Raw genomic sequence first — 26,239 nt, 5'->3', positions numbered from 1 at the left:
TGTATTCGCTCACTGTGAAAACAGCAAAGGCTCATTAAACAGAAACTAGCCCTGGGAGAGGCCTCAGTTTAATAAGGCCCTGGGAGAGGCCTCAGTTTAATAAGGCCCCGTGATGCCTGGAGATAAGCAAACACTTTTAAATGGGGGTCGGGAGACCACTAACGTGTGCTGAGTAGTCACTCTGGGTTAGGCATTGTCTAAGTGCTTTACATGTATCATTTAACTTTAATAAGAAATGAGGTGGCAAAAAATGAAAGTAAAATAAATTTGATGAGTTGCATATGGTAAAGGCTTGTTAGAATCACAAAATAAAACAAACATACTGGAAAGGCTGAAGTTGGCTAAATAGAAAGAAACAAATTGTAGAAAATTCTCAGGAAGGCCTGAGCCCTTCTATCATGTAGGGAATGTATTACCTTGGACAGACACTTAATTGAATAATGAAATTAAGGCACAGTGATGTGAATTGACTAAAAGCATCAGCTGGATTGCCCAAGCCAGAAGCTTGGCAACATCACTTGTCATTTCCACCTCTCCCATATGCAGGTAATCTAGTCGTGCTGATTTATCTCCTAAGTATTTCTGATCATCTACCCCTTTTCCTCTGGTGCTCATGTCTGAAAATCTTAAAAAGAATCTTTGATGTTTATATTTGAACCAGATAATACATTCACATAGTTCAAAAGTCAAAAGGTATAAAAATGTATATAAGGAGCATCTCCTTCCCGCCCCAGTCCCCACCTATCCATTTCTCCTCCCAAAGGCAAATTCTGTTTCCTGTTTCTTCTACATCCTTCCAGAGATATCTAGGCACAGATAAAAACATATACAGAGATATACTTTTTTTTTTTTTGGCGGTACGTGGGCCTCTCACTGTTGTGGCCTCTCCCGTTGCGGAGCACAGGCTCCAGACGTGCAGGCTCAGCGGCCATGGCTCACGGGCCCAGCCGCTCCGCGGCATGTGGGATCTTCCCGGACCGGGGCACGAACCCGTGTCCCCTGCATCGGCAGGCGGACTGTCAACCACTGCGCTACCAGGGAAGCCCCCCCATTCCTTTTTAACAGCTGTATAGTACTCCACTGTATAAATGAGTAATTCATTTAGTTATTTTCTTTTTTAAAAAATCTCACAACAAGGCTGTGCAGTGAATAACATTGAACCCCCTCTTTTACTATATTGTTAGTGTACCTGCAGGATAAACTCCAGAAGGGAATTGCTCGGTCAGAGGGTTTGTGCCTTTGTCTTTTGATAATTTGCCAGATTGCCTCCTAAGCGGTTGTACCAGTTCACATTCCACCAGCAATGTATGTACTCCCCTAGCCTCGCCAATATAGCATGTTATCAAATTTTTCATATCTGTCAATTTGATGGGTGAAAAGGACATTGTATTCAAGTGAATGAGTGAGCCGATGACTAGGCATGTAAAAGGATGAAAACATTCTCCAAAGGGACTCAAACATTCCTATCCTATGAACATGAATCAATGTGAAATGATTGTCAAGCAGAGAAGCCTGGGGTGAGTTGCTCTGAGCAGAGCAAGGCTGCTCTCCTCAGATCACTGGAGGATCCCCCATCTCCACAAGATTGTAAGCTCCGGAAGGGAAGTGACCAGGGCTATCTTGTTCACTGCTGTATCTCCTTGCCCAGACCAGAGCCTGGCACTCAGCAAACATCTGTGGAATGAATGAGTTATCTCAGGACCAGCCAGAGGACAGGCAGAGCAGGGTATGTGGAGAACGCTTAGGGGTGGGGGGTGGGATGCCAGGATACACTGGTCATCGATGCTGTTCAGCGTGAAGCGGGTGTTGGAGAATCGGGCGAAGCCGTCCCGGTACAGCCAGGCTCGCAGCGGCATGTACTGTGGGGGAGGTGGAAATGGAGAGAGAGAAAAGGGAAGGGGAATCAATACCAGCACTTTCACACTCCTAGCTTTTGCACCTGCTGTTTCCTCCGCCTGGCATGCCCTGCCTTCTCTCCCACATCATCCTTCATGAATGTGCTCAAACATCAGCCTCCTTTGATTCGATCCCCCTCCTTCCCTGGAGGTAGAAGTAAGGGTAGGGAGATGCAGAAGGGAAAAAAATTAATGGGTGTCTTCTCTGCTCCACCACCACATGTGACACCCACCAGCTCACGGTGTGTCCATATTCCCCACCAGACTGTAAGCTCCAGGAGGACAGGGGCGGAGCCTGTCTTGGACACACTTATATCCTGTTCTCAGCAGAGAATGTTGCACCATGAAGGTTTAAGTGTTCGTCGAATGCATGGGTGGAGGGAGTATAGCACCTCCTTTGTTAAGAGAGTAGGATGCCTGGATCCAAGTCCCAGCCCTGCCACTCACCATCTGTGTGACCTCAAGCAAGTCACTCAGTCCCTCTGATCTGTTTCCTTATCTGTAAAATGAGGCCAATAAAAGATCCTACCTCCCTGGTTATTAGGAGGACTGAATGAGATAAAACCTGCTAAATATTGGGCCTGGTGCTCAATAAATGCTAGCTGTTGTTACCACGGACGACTGAATGAATAAAGAAGGAAGGCAGAGTGACAATCCAGTTGCCAGGGTCTCTGAGACGGCAAAGCTTGGATCTGTTTACCCACCCCCTGGGCTCTCCCAGGCAGATTAAACCAGACAGCTCACACGGGTGCCCCCAGAATGGCTTCTGCCCCTGTCCCCCAGTCCAACTGTCCCTTCCCCGCCACTGGAGGAAGGCACCTGTACCGGTCACTCACCGACATCACCAGCACGTAGACACGCAGGTCAAACTTGCGGCCTGTCAGGCAAGGAAAGAATTAATCAGTGTAACGAATATTGATTGGTTACCATGCTAGGTTTGGGGGATACAACAGTTGACAGGCAGATGTGAATCCCAGTGAGACACAGGAGGTACCGGGTGCCTGCCTAGCCCAGAGGGGGCGGGGCCTTCGCGCAGGAGGAGCTGCCTGGTTAGAGGCCCAGAGGCGACAAAGAGCTTGGTCCAAGGGCAGAGTGGAAGGATATGTCAGTGAGGTCAGCAGAGGCCAGGTCATGTGCAGTTTTTGGATTTTGTTCCACCAACCATGGGAAGCTACTGAAGGGTGTCCCATCCCTCTGGCAACTGTGTTTGGAGTGGAGTGAAGGGGGCCAGAGCAGTGGGCATCAGTGCGGAGGCTGGCGTGTTGCCCTGGAGGGAGAGGACAGTGTCCGGAACTGGGATGGAGGTGGCCAGCAGGTTCAAAAGCTGCATGGGAGCTTGATGAAGAACCGGATGTGGGAGGGAAGAGAGGGATGCTCCCAGAATGGTCTCCACCTTCTGGCTTGGGGGTGCGAGGGCTGTGTCCCTGGCGGGAGGCTGGTGGGTGAGCCAGATGGTGGGGGGAGGACAAGGGCTGGATTTTAGTCCTGTTGGATTCGAGTTGCTGAGAGATGCCTGCGAGGGGATGATACAGGCTGCAGGGTCTGGGGTGCGGGGCAAGGTATCGGCTGCAGACAGAAAGCTGGGAGTCACTGGATCTGGGTGGTGGTTAAAGCCACGAGAGAGGATGGGGTCACTGGGAAAGGGAGGGGTGGAGAAGACGCCACAGACTGACCCGGCGGAAGGACATTGCCTGAGGAAGTGAGAGGAGGTAAGTGATGTTGTCCCCTTCGGAGCACTGGCTCCTCTCAGACCAGACCCTCCCAAGACGCCCCTCCTCACATACTGCCTGACGTGTCTGTACTTCACGGCCCCTGTGTGGGAAAAGCAGAGGTGGAGACGGCCTGGGGAAATCCGAGAAGGTTTCATGCGCCATAGCCTGGTTCCGCCTCAGGCCCTTGGCCCTTACAGCTCCCCGGGCCTCCAAATCTACCCACGGGTGACTCCTAGCTGTCATTCCGGGTTCAGCTCCCGTCACCTCTGCAGAGAGGCCCTCCCTCACTCTGCACTTGATTTACTTCCTAACACTCACCGCTGTGTGGAACTATCTTACTTCTTTGTTTCTGGTTTATTGCTGTCTGCTCATTGGAGTGTAAGCTCCAAGAGAGCAGGGTGGGCAGCCAGCACTCTGGACAATGGTTGGCACTGACTAGGCACTTTGTAAATATTTGTTGGATAAACGCATAAAGGAGCTGGTTCTTGAAGAATGAAGAGGATTTTAGTGAACCAGGAAGGGAGAGGGAAGGGCATGCCAGGCAGGGGGAACCTTAGGGGCAACGGCTGGGAGGTGGGAGCATGCAGGGTGGGATTCTGTCTTTGCATCCCATCATGCCTGGTGTCAGGCTGAGCCCACGTTGGGCTGCTAATCAAGGCTTGTTGACTGACTGACCGACCATTCCATGGAAGGGCAGGAGCAGAGACAGCCATCTTACCTCCTATCAGGTAGGGATTTTCGATGTAATGCTGAGCTACATAGTTCTCCACGGGAATATCATCTTTCTGGTCATCAGAACTTCTTGTGTCCTAGTTGTAATAATAATTGTTATTAACATTTTTTTTTAGCATTTCCTGTATACGAGGCATTGTGATAGGCACTCTACTTGGGGGTATATGATCTGATCCTTAAATCAACCCTGTCGGGAAAGTACTAATGTTATTCCCGTTTTACAGATGAGAAACTGAAGCACAGTGAAGGGGAGTGACTTGCCCATGGTAACACAGCCAACTGGTGGTACAGCTGGGAAGTGGACCCACACAGGCTGGGCCCAGAGCCTGGGTATTTAACCTCTAGATCTGTGCTTCCCAGTAGGGCAGCTGCTGGCCACATGTGGCTATGTACATTTATATTTAAATTGATTAAAAGGAAATGATGTTACATGCTACAATATGGAGGAACCTTAAAGGCTTCATGCTAAGTGAAATAAGCCAGACATAAAGGGACAAATATTGTATAATTGCACTTATATGAGGTACCTAGAGTAGCGGAATTCACAGAGACAGAAAGTAGAAGGGTGGTTGCCAGGGGCTGGGGGCAGGGGGGCAGGACGGGATTAGTGTTTAATGGCTACAAGTTTCAGCTGGAGAAGATGAAAAAGTTCTAGAAATGGATGGTGGTGACTGTTGCGCAAAACTATGAATGTACTTAATGCCATTGAATTGTACACAAATAGAGTTAAACTGGTAAATTTTATGTATATTTTACCGCAATAAAAGAGGAAATAAATTAAAAATCCAGTCCTTCAGTCGCACTAGCCTCATTTCCAGTGTTCAGTATATCAACATGTCGCTAGTGGTCAGGGCATTGGAGAGCACAGGTGTGCACCATTCCCACCACTGTAGAAAGTTCCATTGGTCAGTGCTGCCTGGAGTACCACCCAGGCCTCCAAGGACATTCCTCTCCCTTCTCTACCTGCTAATTCTTTGCAGGCCAGCCCAGCTCAGGAGGATAGCATGCTCCTTTTCACCTCACCATCTGCAACGCCCTTTCCCACCCACTGTCCCCTTCACAGTAACCTTGTGAGAAAACCGAGGCCCAAAGGCAAATGTCACACACCTGGTAAGGTCACACAACAGCCAGTGGCAGTGAGCGCTGGAACTCAGGGGTTCTGGGCCCAAGGGCCAGAATTTTCTACACCTACCATCACCCCCACCCCCAAGCTGCTTCAGTATCGAGGCAGCCAGGTCTTCTCTTTCTGGGACCCAGGGCTACCCCCACCTATACTCGTGTGGCTGCCAGAGGGGTTGACAGCGCTTGGAGCCGGCTGAGCCTCCAAGCTGGTGAGCTTCTTCGTGGCGGTGTCCCGACAGTTTCATGGGAGGAATCAGGACACACGGTGGGGAGGAAAAATTCATTTATTGAGCACCTGCTGTGAGCCTGCTGACACGGTAGGTGCCCGTTGTGGAGTTCTGTCATCCTGCCCCTCACACCCACCCTGCACATTATCATCCCTAAGGGGTTCAGCAGTTTCCCCAGGACCACACAGCTGCTGAGGCAGGATTGGGACCAGGATTTCTGCTGTGACAAGGACGGGGTTGGGGGAGGGAGGGACCTGCCTCAGGCTCAGTCCAGGACCTGGAGGAAGAGTTAGCCAAACTCTCCGCAACCAAGTGAGCAGGAGGCCCAGGAAAAGGATGCACCGTTCTCTTAGGCATATTAACTCACTGATTCACAAGGGCACAGAGAGGTGAAATGACTTGCCCAAGGTCACACAGCTATTAAGTGACAAGGTGAGGATTTGAACCCAGGCAATTTGGCTCCAGAGACCCTGCACCCATAGGCAGGCCTGTGGGCAGAGCTTCTTGGCCAGCCCTCCAAGCTTTGAGGGCAAGGAGGAGGGGCCCCTCATCCATGCAAGGGCAAAGGAAGGATGGGGAGGAAGGGGGAGGGGCAAGCTCACCTTCTTCCAGTCCATGATGTCCTTCAGCCTCCGGAAGAGGAAGATGCCCTTCCCCTGCGACCGGGCTACCTGGGTTGGGGGGGAGGGCAGAAAGGTTGGCTCTCAGCTCTGTGTAGTTCCCTGTTGGCCCGTGGGCTTGGGGGCCTGGGGCCCCTCCCCAGGGGCCCCTCCCCAGCATTTTTCTGTTTCCATCTTCCCCGAGGGCCCCCCAGCTGTCCCTGAGGAATGGCCCAGCCCAGCCTTGAAGGGGTTGGGACAGAGAAGGTGCTAAGCATGGTGGGAGGGAGAGAGGGAAGTGGGAAGGAAAGTGAGAGACGACTGAGCTCACAAAGGCACACAATTGCATGAATAATACAAAGGAGCAGACAATTAAAAAGCCATTTCTAACAGTCCTGGGGACACATCATCCACTTCTTTTTTTGGAAATCAATTTGCCTTCCTAATTAGATTTTGCTTCAGCTAATACTGCAATCAGCCTGCCTTTATTGAATCCCAGCATGGATAATTCAAAGCTTCACAGAGTCTAGGGGTTGGGAGAATCTTTCATACCATGCAGGGCAGCAGGCACCAAAGGCATTGCTCCCTCTGTGACATCCCTCCACAATGGTCACCTGCCTGACCTTTCACATTCACAGTGCCAGGGAGCTCACTACCTTCCCCCACCCCTTGACAGCGCATTCCACGGCAGGATAGCTCTATTAAGCAGTCATTTCATCCAGAAGGTACATATTAGGTGCCTACTGTGTGCTTGGCTTTATGCCACAGCAGTAACCCAGACCTCATGGAACTTTCACAGCCTAACCTGTGTTGAGTTAAAATTCGCCTGCCTGGTTCTGGCCTCTAGGCCTCCTACAACAAATCTGGTTCCTGGGCCCTAGAACAGCCCTTTGGTTATTTGCAGCCACTGAGCAAGTGCCCCGGAGCCATTTTTTTCTCCAGCATAAATGCACCCAGCCTGAGCAAACTCTCATTTCGTTCTCATCTCCTCTGAGCATGGCCCAGCTGGTCAAAGCAAGGCTCTTGGTACAATGTGAGGCGGGCAGGGCCATCAGGCATGGCCGCGGGTTGTTGCAAGAAGGGCTCCCAGCGGTGGGGGCAGTGGGAGCTAAAAACCCAGCCCTGCTCTGCCTGCCATGCTGTGCACCCTGGTTCAGGGTTGTGTGTGCCCAGAAGATGGGGTGCCCAAAATACTGGAGCACTGGCAGTGGCGCAGGGGCAGCCACACGTGCACATATTTTTTGGAAAACAATTACTCAGTGTGCATCCAGGGCTTCCAACGGTTCACAGCTGTGCAAAGACTTGACCGGGCACTTCGCGAGAGATGACACAGAGTAAGCAATGGAAAGGCACTGACCCATAGTCTTCAGGGAAACGCAAATGAAAACCCCAATATGATAGCACTACACACTCCCCAGGAATGGTAAAAGTAAAGGCAGACACTACCAAGTGCTGGTGAGGATGTGGAGAAACTGGAACGCTCACACACTGCATTGTTGGGAAACTGTTGGGCAGCCTCCACTAAAACTGAAGGCAGGCACCCCTGTGACCCAGCGATTCCTCTCCTAGGTAACTCCGTGACAGAAACATGTGCACGTGGGCAGCCATGGACATGCACGGCAATGTCCAAGCAGCACAATTCATAATAACTCCAACCTTGAAACTCTCAAATGAATAGATATTCTCTCAATGGAATCGTATACAACAATGCTTAACAATTTACAGTTACCCACATCAGTACGGATGAATCGCACGGACATAATGTTGAAGGAGAGAAACCAGACACAATGTAGCTGTACTGCATGATTCCAATTATTTAAAGTCCCAAAACAGACAAAAGGAACCTATGCCGTCAGTGACTGGTGGTGGTGGGTGAAAAGGGGTCTGGGGGAGCTGCTGAGGGGCTGGCAATGCTCTGTGTATAATCTGGGTACTAGTGTTCACCTTGTGAAAATTCATCAAGCTATATCCTTAATAATTTGGGCACTTTCTGTTTTATTAAATTTCAAATAAAAATTTTTTTTTAACATTTCATACCTTTTGATCTAGTAACCGCCACCCCCTGTTGGTTGACTTCCCTAAAGCCACTCCTCTTCCTCTTCTTCCTGGCTGACAAAGCCCACCTCTCAGGATGGAGGCTAGAAAGACCAGATACTTGTTTTCCCAGCATCCCTTGCAGCTAATGGAAACCATGTGACCCGTTTTGGCCAAAGAGACCTAAGGAGATATCTGCTTGGGGCTTTGAGGAAAGAATCTCATCCTTGTTAAAAATATTAGGGTTGGGGAGAGATTGGCAGTGGGAGAGAGAGAGAGAGAGAGAGAGAGAAAGTGCCTGCCCCTTGTTTGAATGCTACATCTGAGGAGGTGATACCTGCAACTACAACAGCCATCTCACATCCATAAGGTGACAAGTTTGATGACAGAAACCCAACACACTGAGGAGGCAGAGTGGACAAAGAGAAGAAGCCCGGGCTTTTAAAGGCACCTTTGAGCACATCCCTAAACCTGGAACTGCCTACCTCCAGCTTTCTTGTTATATAAGATAATGAAAAGCCTTTATTGTTTAAAGCCTTGTTAGTCACTGACATGCCTATTCCAGGAGATGTCCTCCTAAGGGAATAATCCTAAAGAGTGGAAAATAAACTTCCTGCATGGTGATATATCAGGGTTGTTGAGACTGGAAATCACCTAATATCTAGTCCCACCAGACTGTCGTTTCCAAAAGCAATCAGAACGATATTCCCAGTCCCACATGTCTTCCACAACCTTGCTACCCACCACCTTCCAACAAGAGGAAAGTCAATGTCCGTCCCCCTTGAATCTGCGTGAGCCTTCAGGACTGTCTCAACTAATTGTGTACAGCAGAAGTGATGCTGTGGGAATTCCAGTGCTGGGTCATAAAAGGCAACACAGCTTCCACACAGCTTTCTCTTTGGAGATGGTCACCCTTGGAACCCAGCCACCATGCTGTGAGGAAGCTCAGGTCACGTGGAGAAGCCCACACTGGGGGCAACTGAGTCTTCCAGCCCCCAACCCTGGCTGAACTCCCAGCCAGCAGCCAGCAGCCAGCAGCCAGCACCAACTTGCTAGCGGAGCGAGTGAGTCAGCTTGGCAGTGAATCCTCCAGCCCTCAGTAAATCCGCCCAGGTAGATGCTGGAGCAGCCCTGAGCCTTCCCTGTCAAGTGCTGCCCAAGCCGGAGGCTCATGAGCTAAATAAGAGATGATTGTTGTTTCAAGCCACGGAGTCTTGGGACGCAGAAACAGAAACAACTTTAGGGGAATAGTTCCTAAACAGTGGTAATATTAGAAGCTAATACTTCTCGACAATGAACCAGGCACAAGGATTTTATACACATTTCCTCATTAAAGCTTTATTTTTTTCATCTTGCATTTTCTATTTACTTTTTTTTTTTTTTTTTTTTTTTTGCGGTACGCGGGCCTCTCACTGTTGTGGCCTTTCCCGTTGTGGAGCACAGGCTCCGGACACGCAGGCTCAGCGGCCATTGCTCACGGGCCCAGCCGCTCCGCGGCATGTGGGATCCTCCCGGACCGGGGCGCGAACCCGCGTCCCCTGCATCGGCAGGCGGACTCTCAACCACTGCGCCACCAAGGAAGCCCTCTATTTACTATTTTACATTAAAATTTTCTGACATATCAAAAGCAAATACACAAATTCAAAATTATCAAACTTTCATTTGAAAACAAATCCCAGATGTCATGTTATTTCACCCTTACAGACTTCAGTGTGCATCTTGTTTTCAAAAAATTGACACTCTGCTATATAACCATAATACCATCATCATACAAGACATAATTAATAATGATGTCTTAGCTCCTGATTCTGCAGTCCATAATCAAATTCCCCTGATTATCTCAAAAATGTCCTTTTATGATAGGTTTAAGTCCAGACCTAAACAGCTCCCTACATTGCATTTGGTTGTTATGACACCTAAGTCTCTTTTAATTGAGGACAGTCCTCCCTCCTTTCCCCCTGCCATTGACTAGGTGTACAAGCCAATTGTCCTGTGCACTGTTCCATATTCTGGGTTGGTCTGTTTCCTTGTAGCACCATTTAAAGTATTCCTCTTTTCTTTGTATTTCCTATAAATGAAACTTAGCTCTAGAGGTTTGGTTACATTCAGGTTCCACTTTTTGGCAAGAATACACAGCTGGTGCTATTCCATCACAATTGTCTGTTTGCTCCACATCTAGAGATGCTAAGATTGACCAGCTTGCGCCTTTTTCAACTTCACATTCTATCCTGAGCATCTCTCCATTTCAGCTCATATAGAATGTCCTCGTTCTTTATTACGGCTACATAGATCCCATTGGGTGAAAACACTGGGTGAAAATAACAAAGTGATCATTCCCTTGAAAAGAATACTTCATCTCAATTTATTTGTAAAGATGATCATAAAAGACCCATCAAGGTCTATGATTCTTTAACTATGTGCAACAGAAGTTTGCTTTTTAAAAGGAGCCCTTGAATGTATTTTTGGTAAAGAAGTCTGTTGTATTGTAATTAATTAGTTTCTAAATTCTGTCTAGAAAGTCATATCATGAATTTTCTTAAAGGGCAGTTGAGTGTTGGCTATAATTATGTGGAGGGATAACTACAAGAAAACTACTGCATATGATACTACTATAGAAATTGTTTTGCTTTTCTCCCTTTGTCAACAGGAAAAGGGACAGAAAATCTCAGACTCCTTAAAGATAGCCTCCAAACACCAAATGGAAACACTGGAATTATGTGTAATTAGAATTACGCATTTATAGATAACTAAGGGGCCACTTGACAAAACTCATAAAATGGAAGTGAGAGAATTTTACTCAGGAGACAGGAAAACATAGGCGATACAGATGGGATCACTGGAAAAACTCAGTCCAAATAGAATCTACACTATAGAATGGGGGAGCCGCAGTGGAATGGATACTGGGGAGACAGTAACGCCCACTAAAGCTGGAATCCTATATGTACTTAATTTGAATAAAAAATCCTCTCTTATTTAAATCACAGCATCTCAGTTAGGTTCCATGTACCATTAGTCCCAAAATTTTGCAAAGGTAGACACTGAGGTTGGATATAAAGTATAACAAGCTATGCAAATTTGTTTTTGGGGGGTTTTTTTGAATTTTTATTTATTTTTTTGTATAACAGGTTCTTATTAGTCATCCATTTTATACATATTAGTGTATACATGTCACTCCCAATCTCCCAATTCTTCACACCACCACCCCCGCCCCACGCCGCTTTCCCCCCTTGGTGTCCATATGTTTGTTCTCTACATCTGTGTCTCAATCTCTGCCCTGGAAACCGGTTCATCTGTACCATTTTTCAAGGTTCCATATATATGCGTTAATATACGATATTTGTTTTTCTCTTTCTGACTTACCTCACTCTGTATGACAGTCTCTAGATTCATCCACGTCTCTACAAATGACCCAATTTCATTCCTTCTTATGGCTGAACAATATTCCATTGTATATATGTACCACATCTTCTTTATCCATCTGTCTGTCAATGGGCATTTAGGTTGCTTCCATGACCTGGCTATTGTAAATAGTGCTGCAATGAACATTGGGGTGCCTGTGTCTTTTTGAATTATGGTTTTCTCGGGGAATATGCCCAGGAGTGGGATTGCTGGATCATATGGTAATTCTATTTTTAGTTTTTTAAGGAACCTCCATACTGTTCTCCATAGTGGCTGTATCAATTTACATTCCCACCAGCAGTGCAAGAGGGTTTCCTTTTCTCCACACCCTCTCCAGCATTTGTTGTTTGTAGATTTTTTGATGATGGCCATTCTGACTGGTGTGAGGTGATACCTCATTGTAGTTTTGATTTGCATTTCTCTAATAACTAGTGATGTTGAGCAGCTTTTCATGTGCTTCTTGGCCATCTGTATGTCTTCTTTGGAGAAATGTCTATTTAGGTCTTCTGGCCACTTTTGGATTGGGCTGTTTGTCTTTTTAATATTGAGGTGCATGAGGTGTTTATATATTTTGGAGATTAATCCTTTGTCCATTGATTCGTTTGCAAATATTTTCTCTCATTCTGAGGGTTGTCTTTTCATCTTTTGTATTTTCCTTTGCTTTGCAAAAGCTTTTAGGTTTCATTAGGTCCCATTTGTTTATTTTTGTTTTTATTTCCATTACTCTAGGAGGTGGATCAAAAAAGATCTTGCTGTCGTTTATGTCAAAGAGTGTTCTTCCTATGTTTTCCTCTAAGAGTTTTATAGTGTTCGGTCTCACATTTAGGTCTTGAATCCATTTTGAGTTTATTTTTGTGTATGGTGTTAGGGAGGGTTCTAATTTCATTCTTTTACATGTAGCTGTCCAGTTTTCCTGACACCACTTATTGAAGAGACTGTCTTTTCTCCATTGTATATCCTTGCCTTCTTTGTCATAGGTTAGTTGACCATAGGTGCATGGGTTTATCTCTGGGCTTTCTATCCTGTTCCATTGATCTATCTTTCTGTTTTTGTGTCAGTACCATATTGTCTTGATTATGTAGCTTTGTAGTGTAGTCTGAAGTCAGGGAGTCTGATTCCTCCAGCTCCGTTTTTTTCCCTCAAGACTGCTTTGGCTACTGGAAGTCTTTTGTGTCTCCATACAAATTTTAAGTTTTTTGTTTTAGTTCTGTAAAAAATGCCATTGGTAATTTGATAGGGATTGCATTGAATCTGTAGATTGCTTTGGGTAGTATAGTCATTTTCACAATATTCATCCTTCCAATCCAAGAGCATGGTATATCTCTCCATCTGTTTGTATCATCTTTAATTTATTTCATCAGTGTCTTCTAGTTTTCTGCATACAGGTTTTTTGTCTCCCTAGGTAGGTTTATTCCTAGGTATTTTATTCTTTTTGTTGCAGTGGTAAATGGGAGTATTTCCTTAATTTCTCTTTCAGATTTTTCATCATTAGTGTATAGGAATGCAAGAGATTTCTGTGCATTAATTTTGTATCCTGCAACTTTACCAAATTCATTGATTAGCTCTAGTAGTTTTCTGGTGGCATCTTTAGGATTCTCTATGTATAGTATCATGTCATCTGCAAACAGTGACAGTTTTACTTCTTCTTTTCCAATTTGTATTCCTTTTATTTCTTTTTCTTTTCTGATTGCCATGGTTAGGACTTCCAAAACTATGTGGAATAATAGTAGTGAGAGTGGACGTCCTTGTCTCGTTCCTGATCTTAGAGGAAATGCTTTCAGTTTTTCACCATTGAGAATGATGTTTGCTGTGGGTTTGTCATATATGGCCTTTATTATGTTAAGGTAGGTTCCCTCTATGCTCCACTTTCTGGAGAGTTTTTATCATAAATGGGTGTTGAATTTTGTCAAAAGATTTTTCTGCATCTATTGAGATGATCATATGGTTTTTCTTCTTCAATTTGTTAATATGGTGTATCACATTGATTGATTTGCGTATACTGAAGAATCCTGGCATCCCTGGGATAAATCCCACTTGATCGTGGTGTATGATCCTTTTAATGTGTTGTTGGATTCTGTTTGCTAGTATTTTGTTGAGGATTTTTGCATCTATATTCTTCAGTGATATTGGTCTGTAATTTTCTTTTTTTGTAGTATCTTTGTCTGGTTTTGGTATCAGGGTGATGGTGGCCTCATAGAATGAGTTTGGGAGTGTTCCTTCCTCCACAATTTTTTGGAAGAGTTTCAGAAGGATGGGTGTTAACTCTTCTCTAAATGTTTGATAGAATTCACCTGTGAAGCCATCTGGTCCTAGACTTTTGTTAGTTGGAAGATTTTTAATCACAGTTTCAATTTCATTACTTGTGACTGGTCTGTTCATAGTTTCTCTTTCTTCCTGGTTCAGTCTTGGAGGTTATACCTTTCTAAGAATTTGTCCATTTCTTCCAGGTTGTCCATTTTATTGGCATAGAGTTGCTTGTAGTAGTCTCTTAGGATGCTTTGTATTTCTGCGGTGTCTGTTGTAACTTCTCCTTTTTCATTTCTAATTTTATTGATTTGACTCCTCTCCCTCTTTTTCTTGATGAGTCTGGCTAATGGTTTATCAATTTTGTTTATCTTCTCAAAGAACCAGCTTTTAGTTTTATGATCGTTGCTATTGTTTTGTTTCTATTTCATTTATTTCTGCTCTGATCTTTACAATTTCTTTCATTCTGCTAACTTTGGGTTTTGTTTGTTCTTCTTTCTCTAGTTCCTTTAGGTGTAAGGCTAGATTGTTTATTTGAGATTTTTCTTGTTTCTTGAGGTAGGCTTGTATTGCTATAAACTTCCCTCTTAGAACTCCTTTTGCTGCATCCCATAGGTATGTATCACTATGTTTTCGTTGTCATTTGTCTCTAGGTACTTTTTGATTTCCTCTTTGATGTCTTCAGTGATCTCTTGGTTATTTAGTAACGTATTGTTTAGCCTCCATGTGTGTTTGTGTTTTTTATGTCTTTTTCCCTGTAATTGATTTCTAATCTCATAGCGTTGTGGTCAGAAAAGATGCTGGATATGATTTTAATTTTCTTATATTTACTGAGGCTTGTTTGTGACCCAAGATGTGATCTATCCTGGAGAATGTTCTGTGCGCACTTGAGAAGAAAGTGTAACCTGCTGTTTTTGGATGGAATGTCCTATAAATATCAATTAAATCTATCTGGTCTATTGTGTCATTTAAATCTTGTGTTTCCTTATTAATTTTCTGTTTGGATGATCTGTCCATTGGTGTAAGTGAGGTGTTAAAGTCCCCCACTATTATTGTATTACTGTCGATTTCCTCTTTTATAGCTATTAGCAGTTGCCTTATGTATTGAGGTGCTCCTATGTTGGGTGCATATATATTTATAATTGTTATATCTTCTTCTTGGATTGATCCCTTGGTTGTTATGTAGTGTCCTTCCTTGTCTCTTGTAACATTCTTTATTTTAAAGTCTATTTTATCTGATATGAGTATAGCTACTCCAGCTTTCTTTTGATTTCCATTTGCATGGAATATCTTTTTCCATCCCCTCACTTTCAGTCTGTACGTGTCCCTAGGTCTGAAGTGGGTCTCTTGTAGACAGCATATATGTGAGTGTTGTTTTTGTATCCATTCAGCAAGCCTGTGTCTTTTGGTTGGGGCATTTAATCCATTCACCTTTAAGGTAATTATCAATATGTATGTTCCTATTACCATTTTCTTAATTGTTTTGGGTTTGTTTTTGTAGGTCCTTTCCTCCTCTTGTGTTTCCCACTAGAGAAGTTCCTTTAGCATTTGTTGTAGAGCTGGTTTGGTGGTGCTGAATTCTCTTAGCTTTTGCTTGTCTTAAAGCTTTTGATTTCTCCATCAAATCTGGATGAGATCCTTGCCAGGTGGAGTAATCTTGGTTGTAGGTTCTTCCCTTTCATTACTTTAAGTATATCATGCCACTCCCTTCTGGCTTATAGAGTTTCTGCTGAGAAATCAGCTGTTAACCTTATGGGAGTTCCCTTGTGTGTTATTTGTCGTTTTTCCCTTGCTGCTTTCAATAATTTTTCTTTGTCTTTAATTTTTGCCAATTTGATTACTATGTGTCTTGGCGTGTTTCTCCTTGGGTTTATCCTGTATGGGACTCTATGCACTTCCTGGATTTGGGTGGCTATTTCCTTTCCATGTTAGGGTAGTTGTCGACTATAATCTCTTCAAATATTTTCTCGAGTCCTTTCTCTCTCTCTTCTCCTTCTGGGACCCCTATAATGTGAATGTTGTTGCATTTAATGTTGTCCCAGAGGTCTCTTGGGCTGTCTTCATTTCTTTTCATTCTTTTTTCTTTATTCTGTTCTGCAGCAGTGAATTCCACCATTCTGTCTTCCAGGTCACTTATCTGTTCTTCTGCCTCAGTTATTCTGCTATTGATTCCTTCTAGTGTATTTTTCATTTCAGTTATTGAATTGTTCATCTCTGTTTGTTTGTTCTTTAATTCTTCTAGATTTTTGTTAAACATTTCTTGCATCTTCTCGATCTTTGCCTCCATTCTTTACCTGAGGTCCTGGATCATCTTCACTGTCATTATTCTGAATTCTTTTTCTGGAACATTGCCTATCTCTACTTCATTTAGTTGTTTTTCTGGGGTTTTATCTTGTTCCTTCATCTGGTACTTAGCCCTTTGCCTTTTCATCTTGTCTATCTTTCTGTGAATGTGATTTTTGTTCCACTCTGCAGGATTGTCATTCTTCTTGCTTCTGCTGTCTGCCCTTTGGTGGATGAGGCTATCTAAGAGACTTGTGCAAGTTTCCTGATGGGAGGTACTCTTAGGCAACTTTGAGCTCAATCTTGACCTACAAATTACAGCTAGCCATGTGACTACCTTTTAAGAGTGCTTGTAACCTTGTGTGTCTGTACAGTACTTGAAAACTTTTTAAATTATTATTAAACAAGTCATAGTCACTGTAGAAAATTCTCAGCCCTGGGTTTACACTGGTAGTTGCCTTTGCCACCACAGCCGAAAACCAACTTCCGATCCTCATTAAAGCTTTTTAAAACACTTGTATGTAGGCATTAATATTATCCCCATTTTGCAGCCAAGGAAACCAAGGAAGAGAGAGGCCAAGCACTCTGCTCAAAGTTACCCAGCCAGTAGGTGACAAATCCAGCCTGGTTAAATCTGTCTTTCACAAGCCTGGGGCTCATTCAGCTCCTGCAAAGTGTGAGGGAGTAAACAGAATCATGTGATAAACACGGTGCTACATCTGGGAGCATCAGTCTTACTTGATGATTTGGGAGGAAAATACTTTTATTAAAAGATATGTTATTGATTGGAAAACAATATTAGTGGATTATTTAAATGAACCATACTTTGATTTTGTACCACCTGTGGCCACTCATAGCCCTTCACCTCCTGCCTCCCCCTGCCTGGCCCCTGGGGCCCGTTCATCACGGGGCATTCAGTGGGTGTTGCAGATGCGGTTGGTGGTCTCCCCAGCAACGATTCTCTTTTTTCCCTGCCAACAGAGCCCCATTTGGATCTCCTCTTTCCAGTAGCCCCACCCTCTGGGGGTGTCTGAGCCCTCACAGTGGTCCCATGTCCCTGCCATGTGATTGGTTCAGGCATGAGCCAGCAGGATGCGAGGGGAAGTCTGTTGCAGGGACTTCTGGGAATTTGTGTCTTCCTCAAAAGGGCCACAAGACCAGGGTATTCCCTTATTCTTGCGGCAGGTGGAGATGTGAGGAGGTGAGTTAGAGCTGCAGCAGCCTTGTTGTGACTGAGAGGAGCAGTCAGCCCACTGAGCTGGGAATTGGTGACAGTGTTGAACTGCCCACTGAACCAGCCCTGGAGTTGACCTTTCATCATTAAAGGAAATTCCCTGGGGTCTGTAAGCTTGAATGAGAAAAAACTTTTCATCTTTATTTTCATTAATCCCTGACCAGATTTTCACATTTCCTTCCATTATGAAAGCAGGCAAGAAATCCTAGTAGTATTAGCCAGGCCTGTGACTTTGTGCTCAAAAAAAAAAAACCCGTTATTTTCGTATCACATTACAACTGTTGTCGGTATCTATCTCCAAATACTGGTTATATTCATTATGACCTTGAAATTACGGTAACGGTTGGGCCTGCTGTTAGACTCTCTTTAATTGTTAATGAAAAGAACATATATTCCTACAGCATAAAGAATGTGTTAATATTTGTGGTGGCCCCGTGAGAAGTACCCGCAGGCCTCTGACTGCAGGAGAGTAGCTGACAGAGCACCAGCTGCTGTGGCAGAAATCCAGCCCAGCTTGCCAGGCCATTGATGCGGATGCAAGGACCCGAAGGCTGGCCCACTCCTGGGAGACAGGGCACTCCTGACAGCGACTCGGGCTTGAGGCCTCCACAGGCCTCGTTGAACTTCCGTCAGGCCACAGGGAATTAGGAGACTTCGCCCACCCTTCCTTCCCTCTCTCCCTCACTGGGATTGGCCTTGGTGGGGTGACAGCTCCCTTAGCCTCCACAGGCTCCCTCCCCCTCGTCTCACAGGCCAAACTCTGGCCTGTTAAATCTTGTCTTGGCATGTGTTTCTCAGAGGAGCCAGACAAACACAGCTTGTAACTGTTTTTCAATACAGTTGCTTTCTTTTATAATCAAACATACTTTATGTTATGCTTTTAAAAACGCTATTCTGTGATGGGGTCCACACGTTACACCAGATGCCAAAGAGAACAGTTCAGAACCCCTGCCTTCTTGTTCGAGCTACTGTGAACTGGGTTTTCTGTTATCTGCATCCAAAACATCTCAACTCCTAGGAGATTTCAGTGAAAAGGTGTGAGAAGCTCTGGTTGGGGTAAACCCGTGTAAGAGAATGTTAAAACTCGGCTCTTACCATCCTGCACTTTGGACAGAGTATTTTCCTCCCAAATCATCAAGTAAGACTGATGCTGCCTGCTCCTTTCTGAGTCCAACTCAAACCCCTCTTTCTAGGACTGCTCTGCCGTCACTGGGGAGGAAGATGGAGGCTCGCAGGCCCTGGGGAACAGGGCAGAGGAGACATCTGAGGGGAAAGGCAGGCGGGTGGCTGCCCCAACTGGCCCGGCCACTGCAACTATGTGAACTACGTGAACATGTTTTCTTTTTTAACATTTCCCCACACCAAAGGAATCCAAACAACAGGATCCCAGAGCTAATGATCTAGCCCAGTGGTTCTCAGAGTGTGGTACCCAGACCAGTAGCATCCTCATAACCTGGTATGATGGTTAATTGCATGTGTCAACCTGGCTGGGCAATGGTGCCCACTTGTTTGGTCAAATGCTCGTCTAGATGTTGCTGTTAAGGTATTTTATAGAGGTGATTAACATCTAAAATCAGCAGGCTTTAAATAAAAGATATCAGTCTGGATGATGTGGGCGAGCTTCATCCAATCAGGTGAGGGCTTAAGAGCAAAACTTGAGGCTTCTGGAAAAAGAAAGCAATTCTGCCTCAAGACTGTAACAGAGAAATCCTGCCTGAGTTTTCTGCCCTCACAGATTTCAGACTTACCAGCCCCCGCAATATCACACAGCCAATTCCTTATACACACACTAACGGTTCCATTTCCATGGAGATCCCTGACTGCTGCACCTGGGAATTTGTTAGAAATGCATATTCTCAGGCCCCACACCAGGCCTACTGAATCCAACACTCTGGGGGTGTGTGCTTTAATAAGCTTTCCAGAAAATTCTCAAGTTTGAGAACTGCCCCTCTATATTCTCACTACTCAAAGTGTTGTCTGTGGACCAGCCCCAGTGGCATCACTGGGAGGTGGTTAGCAATGCAGACTCTCAGGCCCCACCCAGACCTGCTGAAAGGGGCTCTGCATTTTAACCAGATCCCTGATGATTTGTGAGCACGTTAAAATTTGGGAAGCACTGACCTAGTGCTCCCCAGGGGCAGGGGGAAGAGGCAGTGTTGTCTGGACTCTCGGTGATAACAATAAAAACGGTTAATTATTGGGCACCTAAGTGCCAAGCCCTTTATACAGCTTGTATAATTCATGTATACAACCCGTGTAACGTCACTGAACCCTCTCACAACCCTGTAAGGCGGGTGTACCCATTAAGGCCGTTTTACAGACGAGGAAATGGACTGAGAGGGGTTTAGTAACCTGCTCAGGATCACACAGTTCATAAGTGGCGGATCAGAATCAGAACCAGGCTTCTAACTAGAAGCACTCACTCTCCACGCCAGACAGGGCGCCTCAGCGATTCAGGAGAGAGGACACACACACACACACACACACACACACACACACACACACACACGGAGCCAAGATTCCTCCTCTTAATTACAGCTGTCTCTGCTGCTAACAAAGGCGGGGGCTGGGAAAGGAATCAACGTAATATGCAATTGCTTGTTCCCAATTTGCACAAATTACCGTTTGTCTGAGGAGATAATGGTGGGAATTGGGATCCGCCCGGTGGGTTGCAGTGTTCATCCGCCTAACACCCTTCTGAGCCCTCCTCGCTGGCCTTCCCGCCTTCCTGGGAAGGGGGCCGAGCCTTCCAGTGAGGCTTCAGGAGGCCTGGGTAAATCCTGGCTCTGTCCTCTTTGGGAGCACTTGGTGTTCTTGCCAGTCTCCCCCTCCACTCACCTGTGCTATTGGCTAAATCTGCATCAGCCAACACTAGCCCATCTCCAGCTCCACAAGGGGGGCTGCCCCTCCTACCTTACCCCCCAACTCCCTTCCTGGGGCCAAGCACATTTCCAATCCCAGAAAATACTAGGGGGGCTTTGATGATGCCATTCAAGGCTATGGTGGCATTGTGGTGAGAGCCAGTCCTGGCACGAGGAAGGGCTGAGGGGCCGGCAGGTGCTCTGGTACCCTTGCCCGCCACTCAGTTTCTTGATCTAGGGCTTCCTCCAGATGCAAGGCCTTTGGTCATGCAGTTCCCTCTTCCTGGAATGCTCTTCCCTACCTCTGCCCTTCTCCAGGCTGACTCCTCTGCATCCTTCAGGTTGAAGCTCAATACTAATCCTTTTTTAAAAATTTATTTGTTTTCTTTTGTTTGTTTGTTTTTCAATACTAATTCTTATAACAACAGCAACTGTCATTCATTGAGGACCTAATATGTGCTGTACCTGTGTTAACCCATTTAGTCACGCAACATTATGTGATAGGTGCTATAGTTATTCTCACTTTGCAGATGGGGAAACCGGGACACAGAGTAGTTAAGTAATCTGCCTGAGGTCACACAGTAGGTGGTACAGCTAATATTTGAACCAAGGGGTTTGGTCTCAGAGCCCAGTCTCTCACTTCTTCCAAGAAGCCTGCTGAAGGGCTGGGGGAAATCCTCCTGCTGTTTCCTCTGCCGGCACCATTCTCCTTATTGACACTTAGCACAGCTATAATCACACGTGTATCCTCTGCATATTGTCTGCCCTCAAGGAGGGCAGAGACCCACGTCTGACTTGCTGAGAGCTGTATCCCCACCATCTAGTTCTGTACCTGGCACATGGCAAGTGCTCAATAAGCATTTGTGGGATGCTTGAATAAATAGGTCTCAGGCTCCTCATCTTTAAAATGGGGCTGGTAATACCTCCTCCCAAGGACCATTACAAGAAGTGGGGCAATGCAAGTAAAGCACTTCTCACAGCCTGGCCATTGTTTTCATTCATATCAGGAAGAGAGACTCTGGATTCCCTGCCTTGGTGTCCTGAGGATCACTTGTTTATCTAGTGAATATTTATTGAGCATCTACTGTGTACCAGCAGTCATAGGTGCTGAGTCCACACACTGCAGAGAGGAGGAGATGTAGTCAGTCCTTTAGGGCAGTGGTCCCCAACCTTTTTGGCACCAGGGACCAGTTTTGTGGAAGACAATTTTTCCCACGGACAGGGGTGAGAGTGGGGGTGGTTCAGGCAGTAAGGCGAGCGATGGGGAGCAACAAGTAGCAGCAGATGGAGCGATGGGGAGTGATGGGGAGTGATGGGGGGCGATGGGGAGAGATGGGGAGCGGGAGATGGAGCAATGGGCAGCGATGGGGAGAGATGGGGAGCAGTAGATGGAGTGATGGGGAGTGATGGGGAGTGATGGGGAGCGATGGGGAGTGATGGGGAGCAATGGGGAGAGATGGGGAGCAATGGGGAGAGATGGGGAGAGATGGGGAGCGGGAGATGGAGCAATGGGCAGCGATGGGGAGAGATGGGGAGCAGTAGATGGAGCGATGGGGAGTGATGGGGAGTGATGGGGAGAGATGGGGAGAGATGGGGAGCGATGGGGAGAGATGGGGAGCAATGGGGAGCGATGGGGAGTGATGGGGAGCGATGGGGAGCGATGGGGAGCGATGGGGAACAATGGGGAGAGATGGGGAGAGGTGGGGAGCAATGGGGAGCGATGGGGAGAGATGGGGAGCGATGGGGAGTGATGGGGAGAGATGGGGAGAGATGGCGAGCGATGGGGAGAGATGGGGAGCAATGGGGAGCGATGGGGAGAGATGGGGAGCAATGGGGAGCGATGGGGAGAGATGGGGAGCAATGGGGAGCAATGGGGAGTGATGGGGAGCGATGGGGAGTGATGGGGAGAGATGGGGAGAGATGGGGAGAGATGGGGAGCAATGGGGAGCGATGGGGAGAGATGGGGAGCAATGGGGAGCAATGGGGAGTGATGGGGAGCGATGGGGAGTGATGGGGAGCGGGAGATGGAGCAATGGGCAGCGATGGGGAGTGATGGGGAGCAATGGGGAGAGATGGGGAGCAATGGGGAGAGATGGGGAGAGATGGGGAGTGGGAGATGGAGCAATGGGCAGTGATGGGGAGAGATGGGGAGCAGTAGATGGAGCGATGGGGAGTGATGGGGAGTGATGGGGAGAGATGGGGAGAGATGGGGAGCGATGGGGAGAGATGGGGAGCAATGGGGAGCGATGGGGAGCGATGGGGAGCGATGGGGAGCGATGGGGAGAGATGGGGAGAGATGGGGAGCGATGGGGAGCGATGGGGAGAGATGGGGAGTGATGGGGAGTGATGGGGAGAGATGGGGAGCGATGGGGAGTGATGGGGAGAGATGGGGAGTGATGGGGAGCGATGGGGAGCGGCAGATGAAGCTTCACTCCCTCGCCCGCCGCTCACCTCCTGCTGTGCGTCTGCTTCCTAACAGGTTCCGGACCGGGAGTTGGGGACCCCTGCTTTAGGGAAAGGCAGATGGTGCATCTAAGGCTGAATTCCCAGGCAGAGTCCTGTCCTTCTCCATTGGCAGACTCCTGTGTCAATGGAGGATCCCTGCTCTGGTCCCTGGGACACCCCCTCTCCCCAGTCCCCAGCACTGGGTACTCACAGGCTTCATGATCCAGGTGATTCCTGGGTTTTTGCGAAACTCCTCCACAAACAGATGGTACTCGCAGGGCATCTCAAAGGTTTTGGGGAAGAAGTCGCACTTGGCTGCCTCCAGCTTTCCCGCCTCGCGCTCCAGCTGTTTCCGGAAGCGCTTCAGGTTCTTCACCATGTAGTTCTTGCGGGTCAGCTGAGCAGCACGATGGACAGGAAGGCCATTGGCGCTCATGCCCACTGCCCTGCACCAACCGTCCCACCAACTGCCCCCCTCCAACCACCCCACCAACTGCCCCCCACAGCCCCCATTCTCTGTACGGTAGAAGTAACAATAAGAGGGACTCCCCTGGTGGTCCAGTGGGAAGGACTCTGTGCTCCCAATGCAGGGTGCCTGGGTTCAGTCCCTGGTCAGGGAACTAGATGCTGCATGCTGCAACTAAGAAGCCCGCATGCTGCAACTAAAAGATCCCACACGCCACAACGAAGATCCCACGTGCCTCAACTAAGACCCGGCCCAGCCAAAATAAATAAATAAAAATAAATCTTAAAAAAAAAAAGGATTTAAAAAAAAAGAGCAACAGTAAGAGTAACTTTGACTGAGAGCCTGCTATTCTATAATTATCCCCACTTTACAGGTGAGGAAACTGAGGCTCAGAAAGGTTGTCAGTTGCCCAGAGCTATCCAGCTAACAGGCAGCACAGCCAGGGTTTGACCCAGCCTGTCTGATGCCAAAATTCTTTTTCTAACTGCTAAGCTGCACTGAACTTTTTAAATCTCCCACCACTGGCCCCTCGAGTCCCATCTTTATGGTATGGTTCCTCCCAGAGCTCCCTCCCATCTCCAGACGCCAAACAGCTCAACTTGCCTCACCCTGAAATCACATAATCCCTCAAGCATCCTGCTTCTTTAGCCTTCACACCTGAAGTCAGACGGCCCATGACCTCAGTCCCCTCCCCAAGGTGGGCGGTTCCTCAGGTCTGAGATCCCTATTCCCTCACACTATTTAGCTCATCATGAATCTAGGGCACATATCTCTCACCTGGCATATACCCCAAATTCCCTTGTACTTTTCCATTCTGGTCCTTGTACCCCCAAGCCAGCTCCTGCTCATTGCCACACCCAGTCCCCTGGGCCCACCCAGCTCACCTCGTAGTGGTTTCGGAAGTGACTGATCCGCACGTGCTCATCCATGTAGGTGTGGTCGAAATTCTCCCGGAGCCAGCTGACATCGCACCAGTAGAAATCCCACTCCCCTTCACTGGGGGTGGGGGTGGGACAAAAGTCATGACCTGAGGACCTCAGCACTGCTGGGGATCTGGGGCCCAGGGAGGTGCAGCTGAGGGGTAAGCAGCGGTGTGTCCATCAGGTAAGTCTCAAGGAGGTGGCCTCGGGCTGTCGCTGCCCACCATGTACTTTGTGAGGCCAGAGTGAAAACTACAGAAATGTCCCTGCAAAAATCCAGGCTACTGGTTTCCTTCAAACAATCAGCAGATCTGGCCACGTTGAGCCCAGATGCCCATCGGCACCCACCGCCTTAGACAGGGCACACCCTCTCCAGATCACAGTCCCCACCGTGCCCTATGGCCCATGACAACGGGCCAACCTTACCTGGTCATGTTACCTGCCTGAGCTCTGGAAGCATCCAAGTAGCCACCCCTGAGCCCACACTACCAGGCAACATTTATAAGCTCTTCCCAGTTCAGAAAGCCCTCCTCTCACTGAATCCTCAGAGCAGCCCCAAAAGTGACTACGATCATGCCTGGATCCCTTAGAGAGGGACAGCCTTGCTCAGTGAGGACATGGCAGCCTCAGGATTCACACCCAAGCCTGCCCGACTCCAAGTTCTGACCCTGTTCTTCACCACCTTGCCAGAGAGGGGGACAGGAAACCAGACTGATCTACCAAATCCAGATACCAGAGCTGGAGTACACAGAGGAGGTGCTTCAAAAAGACTTGACAGGAAATGAAACGCACAACCATGATTACTTCCAAATTTTTTAGTAAAAAATTACAGATATAACTGAAGCCCCGCGTATATTCCTGACTGATTCTATCTCCTACTCTCCTGTCCAAAAGGAAGCCATTAGACTGAATTTGGAATCATTTCTATGAGTGTCTTTATAGTTTTACTGTGTATATATGTGCGTATCCATATGTGGCACATGGCATTGTTTGGCATGTTCTTAAAACTTTCTAATGGCTAATACTTACTTCCGCTTCCCATGTGCCAGACACTGTTCTAAGTACTTTACAAATATTAACTCATTAATCCTCACAGTAACTGTTAAGTGTTAGGTTCTTTTATTATGCCCATTTTAAAGATGAGTGAAGTGAGGCACAGAGAGTTTAAGGAACTCACCTAAGTTCATAAGCTAGTACGTGGCAGAGCAGGACTGGAACTCAGGCCATCGGGCTCCAGATTCCAAGCTCCGTGGTTAGAGCTACTCTTGTCTATTTCCTTTCACAATTTGCTTTTTTTTTTTTAACCCACCTTTTGTTTTAGTTGAATGAATAGTGGATGAATGAGTGAATAATGAAGTATTCATTCATTCATATAACACATAGGTGTTGAGGCTGTCTTGGTGTCAGAGACAATGTTGGATGCAAGGATATAGGGGGAACAAAAACACCTGGCTAGGTGGTACATACAGTCCTGTGGGGAAGATAAAAAATAAACAAGGAAACAAATACACAACTCTCTAATGAGGAATTGTGAAATGTTATAACCCAGTTGGAATAACCCAGTTGGAGGCCATGAGGCAGGGCAGCTGAGGAACCTGTTTAGGTGGAGGCTACCCTGTGGAGCTGACCTTTCAGCTTATATCTGAATGGTAAGGAGGGACAGCCAGATCAAGGGCAGTGGGGAGAGGGTTCCAGGAGTGGGAAGGGCAGGAACTGAGGCCCTGAGGTTGGAAAGGGCTCATTCAAGGATATGAAAAAAAAGCCAGAGTGGAGGGAGAAACGTAAGGGATGACACTGAAACTGGAGTAGGGCCCAACAAACAGGGCCTTGTAGACCATGATGTGGATTTTGGATTCTTTTCTAATTCCACAAGTTTGTTCATTTTGTACACCATCTTCATGATTATCACAGTCAAGTTGCTCTTAAATCACCCAGGAAGACATTAAACTGCTCAACAAGGCCAACAGGAAATCCAGGTTCTTTCTACCTTCTCATTCTGCCATCCTTAACACGTTGTCTTCATGCTCATCACCTCAAGGTCACAAGATGGTTGCTGCAGTTCCGGG

At 46.9% G+C, this 26,239-nt stretch overlaps 1 protein-coding gene across 1 annotated transcript in view; it reads right to left on the bottom strand.

The window, feature by feature from the left end:
* TTLL9 (tubulin tyrosine ligase like 9) overlaps positions 1–26,239 on the bottom strand; it is a 61,176-nt gene that overhangs the window by 17,556 nt on the left and 17,381 nt on the right. The window contains exons 4-10 of the mRNA XM_089896675.1: positions 24,138–24,249; positions 22,999–23,184; positions 6,292–6,359; positions 5,619–5,694; positions 4,326–4,416; positions 2,732–2,772; positions 1,772–1,859 (exon numbers count right to left, since the gene is read on the bottom strand). Of these exons, the coding sequence (XP_089752801.1) occupies positions 1,772–1,859; positions 2,732–2,772; positions 4,326–4,416; positions 5,619–5,694; positions 6,292–6,359; positions 22,999–23,184; positions 24,138–24,249 (662 nt within the window). The remainder of the gene's footprint in view (positions 1–1,771; positions 1,860–2,731; positions 2,773–4,325; positions 4,417–5,618; positions 5,695–6,291; positions 6,360–22,998; positions 23,185–24,137; positions 24,250–26,239) is intronic.

Source organism: Delphinapterus leucas, chromosome 15 (assembly GCF_059928025.1).
Source record: "Delphinapterus leucas isolate spDelLeu-1000000601 "Yukka" chromosome 15, BTC_Dleu_Yukka2, whole genome shotgun sequence".
Lineage (NCBI taxonomy): Eukaryota > Metazoa > Chordata > Mammalia > Artiodactyla > Monodontidae > Delphinapterus > Delphinapterus leucas.
Note: the sequence above shows the minus strand (reverse complement) of the source record. Positions and strands in the feature narration are given on the sequence as shown.